This window comes from Manis pentadactyla, chromosome 8 (genome assembly GCF_030020395.1).
Source record: "Manis pentadactyla isolate mManPen7 chromosome 8, mManPen7.hap1, whole genome shotgun sequence".
Lineage (NCBI taxonomy): Eukaryota > Metazoa > Chordata > Mammalia > Pholidota > Manidae > Manis > Manis pentadactyla.
In genome coordinates, this window is record NC_080026.1 from 43,640,714 (window position 1) to 43,661,941 (window position 21,228).

At 41.9% G+C, this 21,228-nt stretch overlaps 1 protein-coding gene across 3 annotated transcripts in view; it reads left to right on the forward strand.

Annotated features, from left to right (window-relative positions):
• CFAP221 (cilia and flagella associated protein 221) overlaps positions 1-21,228 on the forward strand; it is a 120,966-nt gene that overhangs the window by 78,150 nt on the left and 21,588 nt on the right. For all 3 annotated transcript variants that reach the window (XM_057505694.1, XM_036886650.2, XM_057505695.1), the window contains exons 8-19: positions 2,290-2,449; positions 4,986-5,106; positions 5,190-5,301; positions 5,488-5,596; positions 8,083-8,170; positions 11,077-11,166; positions 12,507-12,605; positions 15,536-15,641; positions 17,155-17,288; positions 19,220-19,300; positions 19,906-20,013; positions 20,104-20,238. In XM_057505694.1, the coding sequence (XP_057361677.1) occupies positions 2,290-2,449; positions 4,986-5,106; positions 5,190-5,301; positions 5,488-5,596; positions 8,083-8,170; positions 11,077-11,166; positions 12,507-12,605; positions 15,536-15,641; positions 17,155-17,288; positions 19,220-19,300; positions 19,906-20,013; positions 20,104-20,238 (1,343 nt within the window). The remainder of the gene's footprint in view (positions 1-2,289; positions 2,450-4,985; positions 5,107-5,189; positions 5,302-5,487; positions 5,597-8,082; positions 8,171-11,076; positions 11,167-12,506; positions 12,606-15,535; positions 15,642-17,154; positions 17,289-19,219; positions 19,301-19,905; positions 20,014-20,103; positions 20,239-21,228) is intronic.

Below are 21,228 nucleotides of genomic sequence, written 5' to 3' on the forward strand. Positions count from 1 at the left end.
CTCTCCTCTCTGCTGACCTTACGCCCTTCCCTGCCCTGTGATTTAACATTATCCCTGGTTATGTTAAGGGTAGTGATCTGATGTTGGCCCCAGATGAAATTAGATTGAAACCACAAAATCATGTCTTGGATCTTTTTAAATGAAGTAACAATGATTTGGATGCCCTTCTCACTTTTAAAACATGAAACCTACTATCCTGTCTCCCGCCGTTAGGTTTTTGCTAAGTAGTAAATTGTGACTGCTTGGCACACCTTTTATAGTTGTTAACATTTGACAGTCAGCTGAGACCAAGTTCCATCAGCAGAACTGTGCTGTTTGGCATCCCTGCTAATGGGTAAAGCAGCGTGCTCCGGTTGCCAGGCTGCACCTGTTGTGCTTTATGTATGCGGTCTGAGCTGGGAGCCTTCAAAAATAAATCAGCCAGGTCAAGGCAAACATGAGTCCTTGTTCCAGAGCTTGTTCTTATTTTTAAAGTCAATGAGCTGGAGTAGAAGCAATAGAATGTGTTCAGTATCAAGCCCCCAAAGAATTGCCGGCATTTTTTGACTGTGTGGTCAAGGTGTTGAACTCTGGCACGTCATGAAGTCTCTATCCAGCGGATCTAGGTTGACCAATGGAACTGAGTTTTTCTGTTGATTCACTTTTCCCTGCAATGGGCTTTCCAGTCACTAGTGGGTGTCATTTAGATATTTTAACTTCTATTCACAGGAAATTGGCAAATAACTATTTCTGAAGCACTGTACTAGAGACCCTGGAAGAGAAAAGAGCTTTGGTGTCTGGTGTCCACCTTAGGAGCTTGCAGTTAAGTTGGGAGACTTATAAACTTTGAAAGGTAACAGTTCAGGTAGCACATGATTAGTGAGGGCTGATGGAAGTTTAGGAGAGTAAAGGCTGTTCTGGATGGAGAGTCATGAGTTTCATGTAATATGTAGGCTGACATAGGCTTTGAAATTTGAGTTCATTCACTCATTCAACCAGCATTTATTAAGCTGGGAACACAGTAATGAGCAGGCACCTGCTTTTGTAAAACTTACATTTGAATCTAGGTGAAGGCAGACAATAAAGAGATCATGTCAAAGAGTAGGATGAAAAAAAAAAAGATATGGAGAAAAGGCTCTTTAGGTTGAGGGAATAGCAAGTACTGAGACAGCAAGAGCCCTGTGTCTGAGGATTAGAGCAAAGGCCCCCTTCTTCCTCCAGCTGTCAGCCAGAACACCTCCTCACCTTCCTGTTCACCCTAATTTCAAATAGCACGTCACATTTTACTTGCCTCTGCATACACTGCTTTATTTGTCTGGTTGGTATTCATGACATGACTGTATTTTATGCTCATTTGTTTATTTCTTTGTATTTGCTACCCCCAACTAGTGTGTAAACTCTGTGAGATCTTGGACTTTGTCTTTTTTATTCCTGTTTCTCAAGTGCCGAAAACAGTGCCTGGCACACAGTAAGTGCTCAGTTTCGGGTGACCACTTGGATAGCTGAGTGAAAGGTCCACGTAGCTGAGCATAGAGAACAAGAGAGAGAGTGGTACAAGACTCCAAGGAGGGTGTAGATGGGAAGGAGAGTATGCCAAGCATTTGTGAGGGAAGGTGGTCGGTCTTCTGCAGGGACAGTGAAAAGACTAGAGGCACAGGGGCATAAGGAATCATCTAGAAAGCAAGCCAGAGAGCATTCAGTGGAAGTCAGAGAAAACATCTGTCATTTTCGCACCTAGTACACTGATCGTCTGCCTTCCCTCTCTCCCTTTAATTTTTCTTTTCATGTTTTTTGAGCACTTCCTATATTCTAATCCTTTGGCACTAGAGGTACAAGGGAGGAAAAAGGCATGGTGGAATGTTTGACTTTGGAGAGAACAGTAGCCCATCCTGAAGATTTGAAAGGAGAAAATCATATTACACAAAAATATCAGGACCTGAATTATTTGGACAGAAACTTTTAGAAGTGTTCCTAGCTTTTCCTTGCTTACAGCATTAACATTGACATCTGATAATTAGCTTAAAGATTATAGTTCTGGAAATTCATTTCTGATTCAGTAATGCTGACTGATGTGTATATATTTATATAACTGACATGATCAAATATAAAGGATTCAAGTAGTAACTGGTAAATGAGATCAGTGTAAACATGTGGAAGTTGATTCATGTGTATTTAATGAAAAGACCAAATGAAGATAATAGAAACACCTGTGCTTATTATAGGCCAACCATATTTGCATGTGTGTGTCAGTCTTTTTGACTGGACTTCACAAGAAGAGAAAGTAACATGTTTTCTCATTTTGTCCTCTAGGAATAATTCCAGCTAATGGGAAGATGAATGTGACTGTTAAGTTTACACCCTTTCAGTATGGGATTGCACAAATAAAAATGCAGTTATGGATTTCACAGTTCAACTCTCAGCCATACGAATGTGTCTTTACTGGAACCTGTTATCCCAACGTGGCTTTAAAGTATGGCTGCTTTAGAATGTTTTGTTTATTCTTAAAAAGTTTTTTTAAACCCAAGTCTTCCTTTCTGCTGTTGTTTCTCTCTTGAAATAGAATGCCATCAAAAACTTACTTAAAAGGATGAACTTTCATGAAATCCACTTTAAAATATAACAGCATGCATAATGCGTAGAATATCTCTATGCTTGCAACAGTAGTTGCTTCTGCCAAGAGGGGTAGAAATAACTGAGAAAAGGGATTTTCGAGGGATATTTGCTATCACTGATTACTACTTCTGTGCTTTTCGAATTTTTGACCATATGTATATATTACTACCTACTCAAAATTTTACATTATAATTAATTGAATGCCTACTGTGGCCAGTGTCCATTGCAAAGCCCCATGGGAAATGGTCCATACTCTGGAGATATCCCCAACAGGGGAGCTGCTGTCGTAGAAGCCATGTACCACAAGTGACTTTGACCTAAGGCAGAAATGCAACTGTGTCATGGGAGGTTTTTTTTAAAGCACAATCATTGTTCAAGTCAGGTTGTGGATGAAAAATGGGACTAAGTTTTAAATTTCCACCAAATTTTTTTCTGAACTTCTATTTCCATTTGAATGTCAGCCTGTATTTTTATATCCCAATATATCTAGTTAAGATTAGGTTTTTTCTAATATAAAAGATTTTTATAAAAGTTAAGTAGAAAATTTGTCACAATGTAAATACTAATCTTGGAAATTCTTACAAATATGTTGAAAATGAAGAAATAGCTTGGTTTTCCTTCGCTTCCCTTCACATATAGACACACATCCCATAGTAACATCATTAGGCTATTAAAAGTGGAGTAACAACCTTACATCAAAATATGAACTCCATGATTTATTAAATATTTATATCACGATTTTTTCCTTAAAATTCTAAAGCCTAAATCAACTATAGAATATTAGTGTGGCCTCCTGAACCCAAATCCTTCAAGTAACCATAGTAGAAATAAAATTACTTGGGCAATAAACAAGTGGCATTGGATATAAAGAAAAAACAATGCTAATTTTTCTGGTGTCAGATAAACTGGCTGAGCAAAATGCTGTTTGCCACCTCATGCCATGTTCTGCAGTACACAAATAACTTTCTTAAAGACATCACTTGAGTGGGATTTTTACTTTTGTATCCTTCTTAAATATTCATGTTCTTAAATACACACTGTACAGCACAAGCACCATGCAAATGCAGATGTATACTATTTCTAAACTATTATGTTTTGGTTTCCCAATTAGTTTAATATTTTATTTAGTGCACTCTTGATGTTCTCAAGGACTATGTCTCAAGACCTGCCTGTCCCCAGACTGTAAATAGTACTATAATATATAAATTCAATTGTGAAGGAAAAAAATTATCCTGGCTGCAGTGTTCTCTGAAAGTTTCATGGGCTGTTTTTCCATTTCGGGTAGGGTGTGTGATGGATTTACTCATGTCCTAAATGTGACACTACCAAACTCTGTACGTAGCTCTGTAGTTTATACACTTTCTTGGGCCCCTTCATTTCCATCGTCGACACTAATAGTCAGATTTCTTAAGGAGACTGTTTTTTAATACCCTCAAAATTTTGTTTTTGTTTTCTCCTGTTCAAAGCAGATCTGAACACTCTGTTGAGATGTGGATGCTGGGCCCCAGCTCACTCCCTAACCAAGTGCCTCATCGCTGCACATCACAGCATGTCAGTGTGTGTCTCACCACAGGACAGGTCCTCCCATGCATGGACCTTTCAGGCACCCTTCCATAGGCGATGTGCAACTTGAGATTGCTAGCGTGTCACCCACGTTGTGCAGTGAGGCCTGTTCAGCAGGTGTTCAGGCAGCACATATTGACTGTCAGTAATGAATGAATGTTAGCATATTCTTACCACATTTCTGTAGTATCGAGGACATATGTAATCCTGTAAAACAAGTGTTCATGTATCCTTTAAGAAATGCTTCATAGGGAGCAGTTGTGAGCATAACATACTTCTACAACATCTCGTAATAAATAACTCAGTCAGCTTCTGTAGTCATGTTACCAAGCACTATCTATACCTACATATGCCCAAAGGCAGTTTTTAGTGACAGAAAAGATCTCAAATGTTAGTCTGATTTACTTGTTAAAAGATCTTACTAAAAACAGTGGGCATAATCATTCTTTTACTAGGAAGATAAGTCAGTGTGAGATTTTTTTTTTAATGTAGTAAATCTAGCTATTGAAAACCAACAGCCTAGAAATGAATGATGCTAGACCATGGGAGCATTTTTCAGCCTGTCGTCTTTTTCAGTTGTTATGCTCTTTGGGGATGTCAGAAAAATAGCCACTGATAAGCTATTTTGATATACAGGATTATACTCTGGCATTCTGACCTTGTGTTTATTTCAGGAGACCACTATTTTAGCATACAGATTGATTTTCACTTGAAATATAGTCATTAATGGTCTGTAAATTATGGAATCATCAGAAAAACCAAAACAAAGAATTCAAGAAACCTTGAGTTGTTGGATTATATACTAATTTAATATCTGTTTTAAACAATAGATTAGAAGAATTTGAAAGACTAAATGCTCTTTCTAAGAAAGTATACATTCCTCCAGAAAAGGCAATGACACATGTAAGTTTTCACCGACTACCAGCCAAATCAGAGCCTCCAAAGATTAAGGTAAAGGGACCACTATGCCAAACACGGTGGGAGGAATGATAGAGAGGCAAAATAATGAATTTTCCCTCCTGGTTTGGTCTCAGGAAATTGAATATCAGAACTTGAGATTTCCAGTAGATTTATCAAATCCATTTGCTGTGGCAACTGTTTTAAACCAAGAACCAGGAAAACTGAAGATTAAAGAACTAAGAGAAGGTAACCAGTTGATCTACCATAAATCAGCCCCTGGGCAGAATATGAAAGAAGTACTGCTTGTCACATTTACTACTTACGAAATTCAGTTAGCCTGCTGTTATGTTTTGCCATTAGAAATGTGCCTTTCCCTTAGCAAATGACCCTGATTTGATTACTGGCATAATCATTGTTTGCTCCTGCCCTCAGTTTTGGACCAAGGCAATGAGATTTCAAAAACAAGACAGATGAAGGAAGCACTCTTTGAACAGAAAGTCAGACAGGACACTTACGAAGAGGTTGAAAATCACCTTAAGTGGTAAATATTGAGCAATTATTTTTGTCAAGTGACAGTATAGTGTTTTTAGTAATGGCTTTTTATAAATGAGACACAATGAAATGTAATAACTTTTTATGCCCTTTGAAAAATTTGATTATTCTCTCTCCTCCACTGGACCTGCTATTGCAGAATGAAATTTCTGTTGGGAATAAATGAGTGTGACCAAATCATGCTCTTTCCACAGGGTAAGCGGACAGTGGCCGGGCTCAGTGCCCTCTGGGAGAAGCCAGGATGTTGCTCCCTTCTGGCCACTGCTGCGAGCACCCCTTCCCTCCCCACCATGAGCCCCTGTGCCCTGGGCTACATGCCTCAGGGACCCTCAGGAGGCCCAGGAGTGTAGGGTAGGGTGCGAAGGCCCCTGGTGGAGGTTTTAAAATTCAGCCGAGAGACCGTACCTTGGAACCCTGTGCACAATGCTTCACCAGATCATACCAGGCATGTCCATGTGTATGCTTAGCTAAAGCAAACTTTAGAAACTCTTGAATTGAGCCAAAAAGCAGCCTCCTGGAAAGGGTCTTTGAGCATCTGTCTCGTCCACGCTCCTGCCTCCAGACTTCCCAGACAGACTGATGGCGGGCTGAGTTGCAGGTCCTCCTCCATGTCCCACACCCTGCTCCCCTGCTCACGTAGGGATGCCCTCTATTCTGCATGGATATACCTGCTGTGGCAGCAAAGTCTGCATTCATGGTCTGGCCTTGGTTTAATGGCAACTGTGCCAAGTAACTGAAGATCATATTTAAAAACACTCTTTCTCTATTGTAAAAAATGGATGTGGTCATTGTAGAAAACCTGAAAAATATTGTTTGAGGTGTGCAGAAGGAAAAAAGTTCACTGTAATGCAACTATTACTGTTAACACTCTGCTTTTCCTTCTTTCTATGCTTCTCTGGAACAAACTGAAGTCACATCCTAAATTCAGTTTTGAATGCTGTGTTGTTCACTTAATGTTTTCTCCCAGCATTTTTTGTTGGAAGATTTTAAACCTGCCGGTAGCACCCAAAACACTTGATGTAGGTTCACCAATTGTTAATACTGTGCCATGTCTCCCTCCCCTCACGCTGTCCACACACACACATGTGTTCTGTAATCATTTGAAAGGAAGTTGCAGGTATCTTCAGGCTTCACTCCAAAGCTTTGGCACATAGCTCCTAAGAACAAGGACATTTCCCAACATGACCATAATCACTTCCCAGCAATTTAACATTGATATAATAATATAATAATCAGCCTACATGTAAATCTAACCAGATGGCCCAATAACGTTTGTTATACCTGGGTTTGTTTTCTCTTTTTGGAGAGGAAGAATCCAGGGTCCAAGCAAAGATCATACAATTTCTACTTAGTTTTCATGTCTCTTTAGTCTCCTTTAATCTAAAATAGTTCTTCAGACACCCCTCCCCTTTTAAAACCATAGCTTCTATTTATTTTGAATAAGTGCCAAGTTCCATGATACACACATTACATATCAGGGTTTTTTAAGCTGTAGTAAAATCCACAAAACATAAAACTCACTGTTTTAAACCATTTATACAATGCAGAGGATTTTAGTATATTCACAATGTTGTGCAACCATCACCACTACTTAATTTCAGAACATGTGCATCACTCCAGAAGGAAACCCCACACCCATTAGTAGTCACTCCCCATCCCCCTCTCTCTCCCCAGTCCTTGCAAACCACTACTTTACTTTCTATATCTATGGATTTGCCTATTCTGGATGTTTCATAAAAATGGGATCATACAATACATGGCCTTTTATGACTGGCTTCTTTCGTTTAACATATTTTCAAGGTTCATCCAGGTTATAGTGTCTATTAGCACTTCATTCCTCTTTATGGCTGAATAATAGTCCATCGTATGGGCATAATACATTTTGTTTATCCATTCATCAGTTGGTGGACATTTGGGTGGCTTCCACTTTTGGCCATTGTGAATAATGCTGTTGTCAACATTTATATGCAAGTTTTTGTGTGAACATATCTTTTCAGTTCTCTTGGGTATATCCCTAGGAATAAAATTGCTTGGTCATGTGGTAATTCTATGTTTAACTTTTGAGATGCTGACAACCTGTTTTTCACAGTGGCTGTACCATTTTACATTCCCATCAGTAATATACAAGGCTTCCAATTTCTCCACAACCTTGACATTACCTATTATTTTCTTATTATCCTCATCATCATCATCATCATCATTGCCATCCTAGTGGATGTGAATTTTGCTTTGATTTGCATTTCCCAATGCTGTGTGCATCCAGATGTTTTATTCATAAATATTGTAGCTTGTCACAAGAAGACAAGTTTCATTTTGTAGAACACATTATTCATCTTGGTTTTGTGCTGAACCTCTCTCCCCCATGATGTCTCCTACAATATCTCAGCATCCCTTTTCAACACATGAGTATAGCTAAGACATTCCATCCTGAAGTTGACTCTGATGGGTTCTGGAAGTTGGTTTTTTTCTCCCCAGGCAGGTGCACCTTGGTAAAGGTCATATGTCTTTTAAATTTAGAAAAGACCTTGCTGAAGATCGGCAAAGAATGAACACCAAATACAAGGTCAGAATTGCTGCTCTAATATCATTCATTTCACAGAATATGTTTGAATTCCTGCTATATGCATGCTATATCAGGAGAAAGAAAACTTCTAGTTAAGTTGGGAGGGGAGGAGGTGATGACAAGTTAATTGTTAACCAATCAAGACTGGCTGTACATATATCACAAGTATTGTAGGGATTCTGAAGCCAGAGAGGAGTGAGAACTCATCTAGAAGGAAAACTTGCTGGAAGTCTTGGTATAATTTTGAGAAGTAGCAAAGAGGACAAAGGCATTCAATTCAGAGGGAGGGAATGCCTCAAATTCACACTGGACTTCTGGGTATGAGCCTCACCTGTCCCATGATGTGCAGACATGAAGGTAGGAGAGACCCAGAGACAGTGACTGGGAGCCCCGCCAGAGCCTGACCCAAACAAAAGTTCCCAATCAGAGACACTCAAAGGAGCTGAACAGAGATGTGGAAAGTGGTTGAGGGTAAGGAGCCACATCTGAGTCATCAAGGCAGCACCTATGGGTTTAGGTAAGGAACTGCAGAACAGCCCTGGGCTCACCACAGCAGCAGAGACATAGTCCTGTGCAGGACAGTTCTAGAGAACACCAGGGACGGCCTGCAGTGGCTGAAGCACAGGACACAACAGAAGTAGGGCTTGGCTCGGGTTTTGTGTCACAGAGGGTTGGACTTAATTAATAGGATATGTGGAATAATCACATGTGGCCTTAATGTACTAGGGTTACCATGACAAAGCACCACAGACTAGGTGGCATACATGACAGAAATGTTTTGTGTCTGTTCTGGAGACTGGAAGTCCAAGATCCAGGTGTGGGCTAGGTTGGCTCCTTGTGAAGGATTTGAGGGAAGGATCTGCTCTCCTCCTAGCTTGTAGATGACCATTTTTACCCTGTGCCTTCTCATTGCCTTCCTTTTGTGTCCAAATTTCCCCTTCTTAGGACTCCTGTCACATTGGATTAGGACCCACCCACTTTATTATCTCTTTAAAAACTGTTATCTCCAAATACATTCTGAGGTAACTAGGGCTTAGGATTTCAACATAGGAATTTTGGAGGGACACTGTTCAGGAGTTACACATATATTTAAGCTTGAGATTGTGAATTTCCCACACTCAATGCTATACACAATGGGTGCATTGGGTAGTAAGGACTGGGAAAAATGTGCATATCTCATGTATATATTTAGATACGAATATATTTCTCATATAGAATACATTTTTCTTCCTAGATTTCCTTTCTGGTTGGAGTCCAAACCAGATATTTGAATAAATTTGTCTTAATTTTCTTAAGACAAACAAAAGAATATAAAATCATTGCATTAGTAAATCTTAGGAGTTAGGCATAAATGATTTAAATTTAGTTTAGTGAGTTGTTCAGATTCTTTGCATGTGATTTTAAAAATGAGGTATCAAGTGTTGGCCATTAACCCCACTATAGAATGTTGAAGGTGATACGGACATGGCATGACCAGGTCCATGTAAAGTGTTAAGGCTGTGACTGCCAGCATCTGGTCTACAGGCACACCCAACTGTTGATTCATTTGGCAAATGTACTTAGTGAATGCCCATTGTCTGTAAGATCCTGTGCCAGTGAATAACCCACTGTCCCTGCCCTCAGAAGGTCACAGTCCAGACGGGCACAGAAACATTAAGAGATGCTTTGAAGTGTGCTGTGTGCAGTGATAGAGCTACAACTGGTAGATAAATTGGGGATGAAGAGTAAGGAAAGAGAGAATGATCCCTAGGTTTCCAGCTGGTTTTAAATGAGATCTCAGATATCAAAGAAAATTTAGCTTCAGGGAAAGAGAAAAGTTTAATTTGGGACATGTTAAATCTGGGGTAACCAGAGGGCATCCACGTGGCAGCTGAAGGGACAAGTCTGAGCCAGAGACAGAGACTTGGGAAGGCCCAGCAGAGAGGTGGAGACTGAGACCACACGAATAAATGTGGTGACCTGGGGAAGGTGAATAATGGGAGAAAGGCAGAAGCCCAAGGCAGGAAACAAGAGAGCCACATACTTTAAGGGCAGATGTGAAGGGTGACTCATCTTCCCGACATGCACCAATCTGAGCTCCACAGCTCACTCCCCTGCTGACAATAGTATGACTCTCCTATTTCTGAGCAGGGTATTACTAAGGTGGTCAGAATAGATTTTTTCCAGTTAAGTCTTTTAAAATCATCACCAACAGTGTACCTAAAAGCCATGCTAGTTTTAGAAGTAACCTAACAAATAATAAAACCACAGGCAAAAACAAACAGATTTTTGCAGTATGCCCAGTCCCTTTTCCATGGAGGCAGGTGAGTGTAGACAATGAGGCCAGCCCAGCCAGCCTTCCCTGGGGTGACCTGTGGCCCTTGGGGAATAGGAAAGAGGGCTCAGGAGCCATCGGAGAAGCAGATAGTGAGGTAAAGGGAACAGCCTGCGGGGATACTTACTCCAGGGAAAGTGCAGACCCCAGTCAGCTGCCACCACACAGGAAAGGGGAGGAATCACCCGCCTTTTGTCAAAACCTGATACTTGGATAATCAGCTCCAATGAGTTTAAAACTTCACAGAAACATTAAATTTATTTTAAATAAAATCTCTGTATTCCCATGGTTACATGGTTTCCTAAAATTCTTTCTGTGAATTTTAAATGCCTTAGAAATAATTTCCAGGACCTCTATCCTCTAGTTTTAAAGAGAAGGTATTGGGTTTGTGCTTGTATAAAAACTCCATGTTTAAACAGTGACTGTAATTATAATGACCATTTTAACTTACTTCTGTCATCACCAACTCCCAAAGGGAGTTTCATGGGTGGGTTTGACCAACTGCTTAATGGATTTCTCCCAGTTTTTAAAAGAAAGAAAATTGTGTGCCTTTGTACTCAATTTTAATATTTTTAATGATGAAAAAACCCAGCTAGATAGAGGAGATCCTGTTTTGGAAGAGGAATTTAAGCGACTCAAGACTGAAGTTAACCACAAGCGGATTGTTCACAATCTGGAAGAAGTGGGTAACTTTCCTTTATTTGGAATCTAATTATTGGCAGCTCATAATATCTAAAAATATGTTTGTTTAAAATGCTAAACAAAATTTTATGGAAGTCCTTTTGAATAATGTTAATATGCTTTCATTTTGAGAGTGATTTTTACTACCTTTCACAAGTAAAGCATCAAAACTCATGATGAATGTCGAAGTCAATGACATTTCATCCTTTGGCTCCTTCTTCCCGCCCCTTTACTTTGCCCTCCTTGGTCTGCTTTTCATTCCCCTTTGCTCTCCAGCTGCTGTTGGCAGTCCTCCAGGTGGGTCCCTGGGCCTCTGTCCCACGCCCCCTGGCCCTGGTGGGACAGATTCAAGACAGAAAGTCAAAGGCCAGATTTCTGGTCCCAGATCTACCACAGACTTGGGACCTGGGGAAAGTCCTCCTAGCCTTAGTTCCACAGTGTCCTCAAACGTTAGATGGGGACAGTAGTGCCTCTACCTGAAAATCCTCTGTTATGTGATAGTTTCTGATTAAAACTCCAATGTTTAATTTTAACAATGCAAAATTCTTCCTCATCTCCCCACCTCCATCGTTTGCACTTTTCTAAGTTTGCCAACATCTGAATTATCTTTATCTATTTTCTTCTCTCCCAAATTTAATCTGGCCACAAAATCTTGTCCATGGCTCTTCCACAGGCCATACCTGGGTTCAGTCTTCATGTCTCATCCTTAACTAATCCAACAGATTATTCATACATCTGCCCTTCCTCCCTCCCCTCTACAGCCCCCTACCTGTGCTAGTGTGGGACTGATTCATTTCAGATGCCTTCTCTTCATAATGTGTCCCTCCCTGTTCAAGAACCTACCATCCTGAGGCTCTAGCTGGCCTCAGTACACCCCAGACACCCTTTCCTCCCATTCATTTAGTCAGCTGCATACTCTTGAGCACACAATGTGCAGGCCGGGTGCTGGTGCTCAGCAGGCAGGCTCAGCAAAGCAGTCCTCTCCCACTGGGGATCACATACTCTGCTCCTCTCAATTCTGGGTGCAATGCCAGCACCCACCAAGTGGGATTGATTTCTGAGTGACTTTTCTTCTTCCTTAGAATCATGTGTTTTTGCTTGAGTTCCCCTAACTAGACTATAAATTTCTTAAAATTGAATACTTGTCCCCCACTTTTGGCCTCCAACCCAAGAAGTATTCCTCATAATTCTATGTACACTGAAAGTGCTTAATAAATGCTCAAGTGACAGAAGAAATAATAATAGCTTGATTTGGGATCAAAGTCTAAAACATTTTTATTAAATGCTTAGGCCAGGAGTTAATATTTAAATCTAAAATGTACCTTTGTTTTATGTCCACAGAAAATCAAGGAATTTCACCCTAATTTTGATCCACTCATTAATAATACTTGGGTCAACAGGTACAGGGCACAAAGACGGTTCCAACAAGTAGCACGCAAGGTGAGTCTCAGCACCAGACTGAAAATTTAATCTGCTTAGTCATCAGCACCAGAAACTCCAAAAATGAGTTTTTATAACAGCATTATTGAGATATAATTCACACACCATAAAATTTACCCTTGTAAAGGGCATAAAATCCAGTAGTTCTGAGTATGTTCAAAGAGCTGTATAGCCATCATCAGTATCTAGTTTTAGAATATTTTTATCACTGCAAATAGAAGCCTGGTTCCCCTTAGCAGTTGATGTCCATCTCCCAGCCCCTGGCAACCACTAATCTACTTTCTGCCTCTCTGGATTTGCTTATTCTGGACATCTCCTAGGCATGGAATCACATAACATATGGCCTTTAATAACTGGCTTCTTTCACTGAACATACTTTCAAAGTTCATTTATGTAGTACATGTATCAGTACTTCATTCCTTTTTATGAATGAATGCTCTTCCATTGTATGGATGTACGATATTTTATTTATCTGTTCATCCATTGAAACAAGTGAGTTGTTCTCACTTTTTAGCTGTTATGAATAATGATACTACAAACATTTAAGTATGAATTTGTGGACATGTTTCAGTTCTGTTGAGTATATACCTAGGAATAGAATTGCTGAGTCGTGTGGTAGCTCTAGAACAACTGAATGTTGATTCATTATTTCTAGAAAGAATAATTGAGAATTCCGTAGGATCTTGTCCCTAACATAAGCTCATGGCTTCCCCTTCAAAGTGTGTCATCTCTGAAGTGACACATTGCACTCTCCCACTGGTCTTTCACAAAGCAAATTTCCAGCCTCCAGGTTTGCTGTGATTAGAATAAAGTGAAAACCTTCTAGCCTCTAAGGTCAATACAGGGGTATGCATTGAGCCCTGGTCTGGCTGCAATTACACCTCTCCAGCTGCCCCATTCTCTATGTTGTCCCAGTCTTCATCTTCTAAACACACCAGCTTATTCCCTGCTAACCTGTGTTTCTGCACTTTACCCATCAACTGAGGTGCCATTCCACCTCCCCTCCATCTGTCCACAGCTGTCCTTTGGGCCAGCTCAAGTTTTATCTTTCCCCCAAGAAACAGTCCTTGTGAACTCCAGCATTCAGGAGTCTCCATGGTACTTCTTGCAGCTTCTGCTGCCTGTCCATCTCTTGTCCCCACCGCTGGGGTGTGGCAGCCTTGGGGGCAGGGCAAGGAAGAACAGGTTCAAGAGTTGGACTGTGGAGGCAGGCTGCTGCTTTAATTCTTAGTGCTACTTCCAATGAGCTTTCTAATCTTGGACAAGTTATATAATCTCTGTGCCTCCATTTCCTTATCTGTAACTGAAAATAACAATAAGACCTGTCTTACAGAGTTGTGTTGAATAGCTTAAAGGAGTGAATATGTATAAGGGACTCCAAAAGTTTATGTTATGGGTTGTCTTACATGCAGTGCTTTCAGCCGGGGCTGAGGACAGTCTAAGCATAAAGAGGCAGCACTTGCCACCTTGGTGACCATGTCACTAACCTCCAAGACCCTCACTAACCAGTGTCCCTGCTGAGGCTTTGTCTGGGTGGACTCTGCATATGTGCAGAACAGAGGTGGTCACAGGGTGCTCAGTGTGGGGAGAAAGGGTAGAAAGAGGCAGCACCAAGCTGTGCTCAGAGGGAGAAAAGCACAGCTATTGACAATGGGCAAACAGCAGCAGAGCCTGGCCAGACTGGCTTCTCACTTTGGGACCACCTGGCTGGAGCAAGCCCTCCAGCATGAAAAAGTATTGCCAGCAGCCGTGTGCTTTGCTCTGAGTGATGGCTCAGTCGTTTATTCATACTCCCCAGCAAGTACCGTCAGTTCAGTGTGCATTTATGTCCCCGCCTGATGACTTCCAGCCATCTCCCCTGCTCAGTCACGGCTCCCGTCATCTCCTGCCTGGACCCAAGCAGCCAGACTTGAGTTCCCAAAGCTTAGAAATGGTAATCCCTCTCCCCAAGGAAAACCCTCCAAGGCTTCCCACTGCGGTAGAATAAAGTGCACCGTTTTTATCAAGGCCACAAGGCCCTACTGGATTTCTCTGTGTCTCTTAAATGTGCCTCCTATTTCTGAAGCAGGGTCTTTGTGTGTGCTGGTTCCTCTGCTCAGAACTCTCTTCCCAAGATCATTGTCTCCTCACCATTCAAGTCCCAGAGCAAAGTTCACCTCCTCAGAGGGGCCTTCCCTAATTATCCTTGCAGAAGTGGCCAGGCCACCCAACTCCTGCCCCTCAGTCATGCCCTGGTGCATTTAATCTCTTATTTTCTTCATGGTGTTTGTCTTACTAAGGGTTTATCGTCATCCCACTCCCAGCCACCCCCAACACACACTGGAACTGTCAGCTCGGTGCAGGCAGGACATTTGTTTGCTCTGTACTGTGTCTATAGTACCTTGAACAGAACTGACCGCAGGGAAGCCACTTCATATGTTTGTTACATGGAAGAATCACAGCATGAAGAGGAGCATTAGTTGGAGTGGGCCCTTCAGCAGCAGCCCAGTGCCCAGGGAGCAAGCCTCTGCTCTGAATGCAAAGCCCACCATATACAGTTAGCACCACGGCCCTGTTTGCACAGAATTGTCTGCTTGGTTTGTCTCTCAACTCTGAAAATAACATGGTGGGGGCATTACTATACATATGTACCAAAAAGAAAGAATGTAGGACTAGTTATTCCACTCTGGAAACAGAAAACAAGGGCTCATAAATTGAGTGGGGCAAGGCCAGATGACAACCCAGTCTTTTTCTGTATTCAAGTGAGTAAGTCAGCTTTGCCCGGCTGGTGCAGTCTCAGTGGCCTCAGCCTGGGCAGTGTGCCTCTCTCCTTGTGAATTCTGACGTAGTGCAGTGGCCTCAGCCCTTAGATGTGTTTGGGGAAAGTGAATGAAACTGAATGCTAAGATGAGTGTATACCAATTTGAAATCATTACTCTTTCTAATTCCAGATCATGGTTCATCGACGATTACTCAACATGCTGGGAGCTATTCGTGACATGAACAGAGGGATCATAACAAGAAAGCTCAGTGAAGCAAGACAGTCCATAGCACAAGGTAAAGTGCAGCTGTGAAGTACGTGATGCTTCAGCCAGTAAGTCCTCTGAGTGTGAGGTTTTGAGGAAGTTAGCTGTGTAGGAATCAAATATTTTCATAAATCATATATATAGTTTTTTGGGGTTTTTTTTTAATGGCTGCTGTAACAAATCACCACAAACCTAATGGCTTAAAACAATGCATATTTATTATCTTACAATTCTGGAGGCTAGAAGTCTAAAATCAAAGTGCCAGCATGGCTGGTCCCTTCTGGAGGCTCCAAGGGGGAATCTGTTCCTGGCCTTCTCTAGCTTCTGGAGGCTGCCTGTGTCCTTGGCTCAGTGCCCCTTCCTCACATCACTGACCCCTCTCCAGTTGTCACAACTCCTCTGACTCTGGCCTTCCTGCCTGCTCCTTATGGATCCTGTAATTACACTGAGCCCACTTGGATGACCCAGGACAGTGTCCCCATCTCAGAAGTTTTAACTCAGTAACACCCGCAAAGGCCCTTTCATCATATAAGGTGACATATTCACAGGTTCTGGGAACTAGAGTGTATACATCTTTGGAGGCCATTATTCAACATATCACATGATGTAAATCAGACCTCCACACAGGTTTGGCTGAAATGCCTGCACAGTTGATAGTAAGCAAGGCTAACCAACCCAATCAAACTAATGTCTGTGCAATTTGGCCAGGGTCCAACCCTCTGTTTGTGCCCTCTGTTCCCTCTCGTCCGCAGAGAGCCAGGATCACCATCATTTACACTTACTAATGGACTGGCAGCACCTGATGTTATCTAGCTTTGCACATGACACTCTTGATCTTGTTTATCTTTGCTATTTAAAGAAATGCCAGTCCTCTGACCCCCAGGATGACCAGGGCTGTTGGAGGCCCACCCTCAGTAGCTTCTGGGAGCCCATGGGCCATGTCACCATGCTTCCCATCTTTGGCTGTATGCAGACCCATGCAGACCCTTCCAAACCCTTCCTGCCCTCTCAGCCCTCGCCCCCAGGCAGGCTCAGGCTGCCTATCCTCCCCTAGCATCAACCTCTCCTCTGCTTCCTCTCCTTAAAAGTCCAGATGGGTATTTTATTTTTTTATTTGATTGCATTTTAATTATTCTTTGTTTTTTCCTCCTATATTATTTTTATCTTTGGTATAGAAGTTTCTAATGAAGAAACTTTTTTTAAAAAATGTAAAATTTACTGATTTATATATGGATATCTATAAAATGTCTTCATATGCTTACTTAATTTAATCTTTTTCTTTGCTTTGACAAGATAAAGAATGTTCATTAGAGACATTTAATTAGAAATTTCAGTTTTTTGGAAGTAAAATTAAAAATCTTTTAATTTTTTTAAATCTGAAGAAGTTTTCAGTAAAGAACAAAGAGGAAACTAGAATTGGGACTGCATACGTACACACATATTCTTTTTGAAATGGTGTGTGGCAAATATGTAACTAGAGATGGTGGCTTCACACAAAAATACCTGAACAGCGCCCTAGTTGCTGTTTTGTTTCTCACCCACAGACAACAGTTCTTCCAGATACCTCCTGCCCCAGATCAGGCAAGACGATTATCCCAACCGGTTCTCTGTGTCACCCAAGGAAGTGCTGCCCTTCGCCTTCCCACCGTACAGTCCTCCTCAGGCCTCCAACGAGCTGGTGGGTGCTGTGAGGCTGGGGCGGCAAGGGGGGCAGGCATCATCAGATGTTGTTAGGCAGATGCCAAGGCAAGCCATACCTCTCTTGATCAATTTGCCCCCTCCTGAGAGGCTCCCAAGGTGCCCAGGGAATCATGACCAAGGGCACCAGTCTGGCCCCTCATACACCTACGCAGAGCTCCCTGGTGACACAGCTGGGCACTTCCCAGCCTGGAACCCAGCATAGGCACTGAGCCCCACCTGACTGCCCAGGAACTTGTCCTGAGAGCAGAAGGGGGAACAAAGAAGCCAAGAGGGCCTGACCTGGCCTGGCCTGGGGAAGCAGGCCCTGCTCAGCTACGTCTTCTGCTGCATAGCCAAATGGAGAGGCCAGAGAATGGTAGCCCCAGAATCCAACACTCTAACCCATTAGACTAACGATTCTGTGTGTATCTCTCTCTCTTTTCTTCCTCTCTATGGCAAGAGGTGTGACAGCTTATCCCATCCCTCTTGCCTTTTGGGCACGATGATGCATTATAATAAAAACAATAGCTGACCCTTACATTGCATTTACCGTGAGTTAGGTGGTGTCTTAAAGTGCTTCAGTTGTATCAGTTCATTGAATCTTGAACTAATCTATGTGATAGGTTTATCATCTCAAAGATGAGGAGGAAACTGAGACTCAAGGTCAGTAATAAAATGTTGCCCAAGTTCACATGGTTAGCAATAAGTGTGTTTAAATTCATACTGAAAATGCACATGCAAAATTTTTTAGTCTCAAAGAATAAATTGCCCTTCACATCCTGAAATATATGTTAAGCAGTGCAGGTCAGTCTACTCAGGCATTACAGGACTGGCTCTATTCCATGTGTTTTCTGCATTAATTATAATCATGTGACTTAAAACATCAGAATACCACTTCCTAGGAAATAATCTGTGATTTTCAAGCAGTAATAAGTACCCAGCACTCAATAATTAATGCGGTAGACAGGGTGATGGGGATGAAAAGGGATCATCTCATGCTGTGGAGTTTGTCTCATTATTTTTGTGTAATTCAAATCTTACACGTTTCACCCGGTACTTTAGTTAGCTCTATAAAGACCTCTGCTGCTAGGACTGATGAAAAGCAGAATGCTGTTTCCTGTCCATAAAGAATTTTGTAATTCCTTCCATAAATACTGTGTTTCATCAGTTCTAAGATCACTCTTTTATATTTAGCATCTTTGAAATTGGGAACTGTCTTACAATCAGTGGAACATTAGCATGCGTCATACTAATTTAATGACAGTATCTCAGATTAGGTGAAGTATAGTATTTATTGAGAGTCCAGAATATGTCAGCCACCACTCCAGGGTCTCTGGGTGACTGAGGCAGATTAGATGCAGGTGGTTGATTAGGTAGTGCTTTGGGGATTAGCACCAGTGGGAGGAGGTGGCAGGAGCTGGCCGGGGCAGAGAGAAGTAGCCATCCTTCCAGACAGAGGCCTCAGCAGAACTCCTGAGCAGCTCTGAGGCTGGGAGAGGGTGAGAGGAGCGGGCGTGTATCCCTCGGCCTCCGCCTGTCACTGGAGGCAGACTGCACTAGGAGGGGCACCTGACCTTTAGTGAGGCAGCTCCCTTCAGCCAGGGCAACCCCAGAGATTTGTTTCTATCAGCAGGACTCCTAGCTGCTGGGCACTAAATCCTTCAAACCCGAAGGGGATTCTGGGGGGCACAGTGCAGCATCCATAACAGTAGAAAATAAAAAAGAAGAATCGCATACACTCAGAGATGAGGAGGAGGTAGCCAGTGCTGCCTCCATGCCCCATGCAACAGGTCTCAGCTGTGCTCACAGGAAGGGGTTACTCTGAGAGTAGAACTGCTCATTTAATGTTCAAAATGTTTGGAAATAGAAGCATGGCTGCTTTTGCTCAGCATTGATGGTCTGCTAATTTTTCAAACTTTCACATTTTAGGCTCCCGACGGCCTTGGACCTGTCCCTGTTAAATCTCCAGAAATTCAAATCAAGCAGGATTATTCCTTCTTCAAACTTCAGGTCAGACCTGTCATATGATATTAGTTAATTGGGTGAACAAAAAGTTCTTGAATTTGTATTGTTCTATTATTGATTATGCTGTTTAGCCTACTGTGTGTGTTCTTCTGCTGTTACTTCATGATGTATGTGATATATAACATTCTTTTTTCCTAATATGGCTTTTGGAAACCAGTATCTTTACTCTGTGGGTATACCATATTTTATGCATGAAGCTATCACAACTATATCTATTAGAAACCTTAAGAAGAAAAGCACAAGATGAAGTGAACAAAAGTTAGTTGGCCTCTCTTGAGGTATATGAGCACTACTGTTTTTGAAAATATAAATATTTTGGTGTACTCCTATGGTTAAGCCATCCAGTAAGGAGCATAACCAAATGCTCACATGTGCTGGGACTCAGAACAAGGACCCGTTACAGGGCTTGGGACTTGTGCTGAGGTCTGCCAGGGATGGTCCAGACTAGCAGTTGCCACAGTCTGGTGGTTGCAGCACCGTGCTTGCCCTTTCACCCTCAGGCAGCGCAGAACTGCTGTCGCTGAGGTGCTGAGCACGTCAAATGGTGATGGGCATTTAGTGGTATTCAGCTGGGTGTCTTCCATCCTCAGGTTCCTCAGCTGTACCAAATTAAGGGGTATCAGCCATTCTCTGTCCAGAGGTCATCCACAAGCTATAGGCCTCAAAAGCTTGCTCGGGCCCTGAAGCAAGGAGCTGAGGTAATAAATCCCCACCTTCAAGAATTTCTCTCACTATTTCCCTCATTCCCATCTGGGTGTCACCTAACACTGCTTATGGTCCCCACACAGGACGAAGCCCCCACCATCATAAGACTGCCAAAGCAGGACTCCGCACCTCAGCTCCTTGGCAAGAGCTCAGTCTTGAGCGTGAAACCACCTGAAGCCTTAGTCAGGTCTCCAGATTATGACCCGCTTTATATTTTTGTAAGTGACAATTGGCAGAAGTCTTGTATTCCATGTTTCTTTATTTCAGCAGTTACTTTATAAGAAAATAGAACCATTAATAGGGAATATTTTTCTCTTTGTATTTTCAAGTGTTAAGTGATGTCTCACCTTGAAACCGCTTGCCAACATTTATTGTTTGGAAAATATATATGTTTCTGTCTTTTAATAATTCCAACATTTATTTTTATGATAATAACTTTATGATCTCTTCTGACTATATATAAAACATATATATTATGAATATACATATATACATTATATAGAGAAAAAGAGAAATAGTTGTGTTTTAAAAAAAAGAGAAAATGCAGCAGGAAAAGAAAGTAAAATCACCCAAAACCCCATCACACAGAGCTTTGTTGACTCCTTATTCCATCCCTGAGCAGCACGTCCCTTCCATCCTCACTCCTTTGCCTCCCAGATTCCTCGGTTCTACTTCCTTCTGTAGCTGCAGTTGTTGGACCTCGCTGAGGCACACCCTAACCATGCCCCTGTCCCACATTCATCACTGACTCCCCATCTTCTTCCAAATTAAGCCCAAGCTCCTGACTTGTGGGGCCAGGAATAAAGCCCGGCCCCTTTCTCTGCTCCCGTGCATAAATCCCAGCCTAAATCTGCACACTTTCCTCCCATCATCCTGCCTTCCCTTCTGCTGATCTTCCTTCATGCGGTCACCTCTTCTACTCTTAGATTTCTAGCTACCCAAACCCTAAAAAAATGAAATCCAGACAGGATATCTGTTAGCTTCTATGTAATACTAGAGTCATCAATGAAATACCACATAGTTGCCCAAACTTTTTTTTTAAGACAAATATACATATACACACAGAATTAAGAAGGACCTTAGACACTAGTTGAGAAAGTCTCTTTTGTGAGAACCCAAATGAGAATCTGTATATCTAATGTGGGGAGAGATGCTAAGAGTCACACCCAAGGACACTTCAGCCAGTTAGTGGGAGAGATGGGACAGAA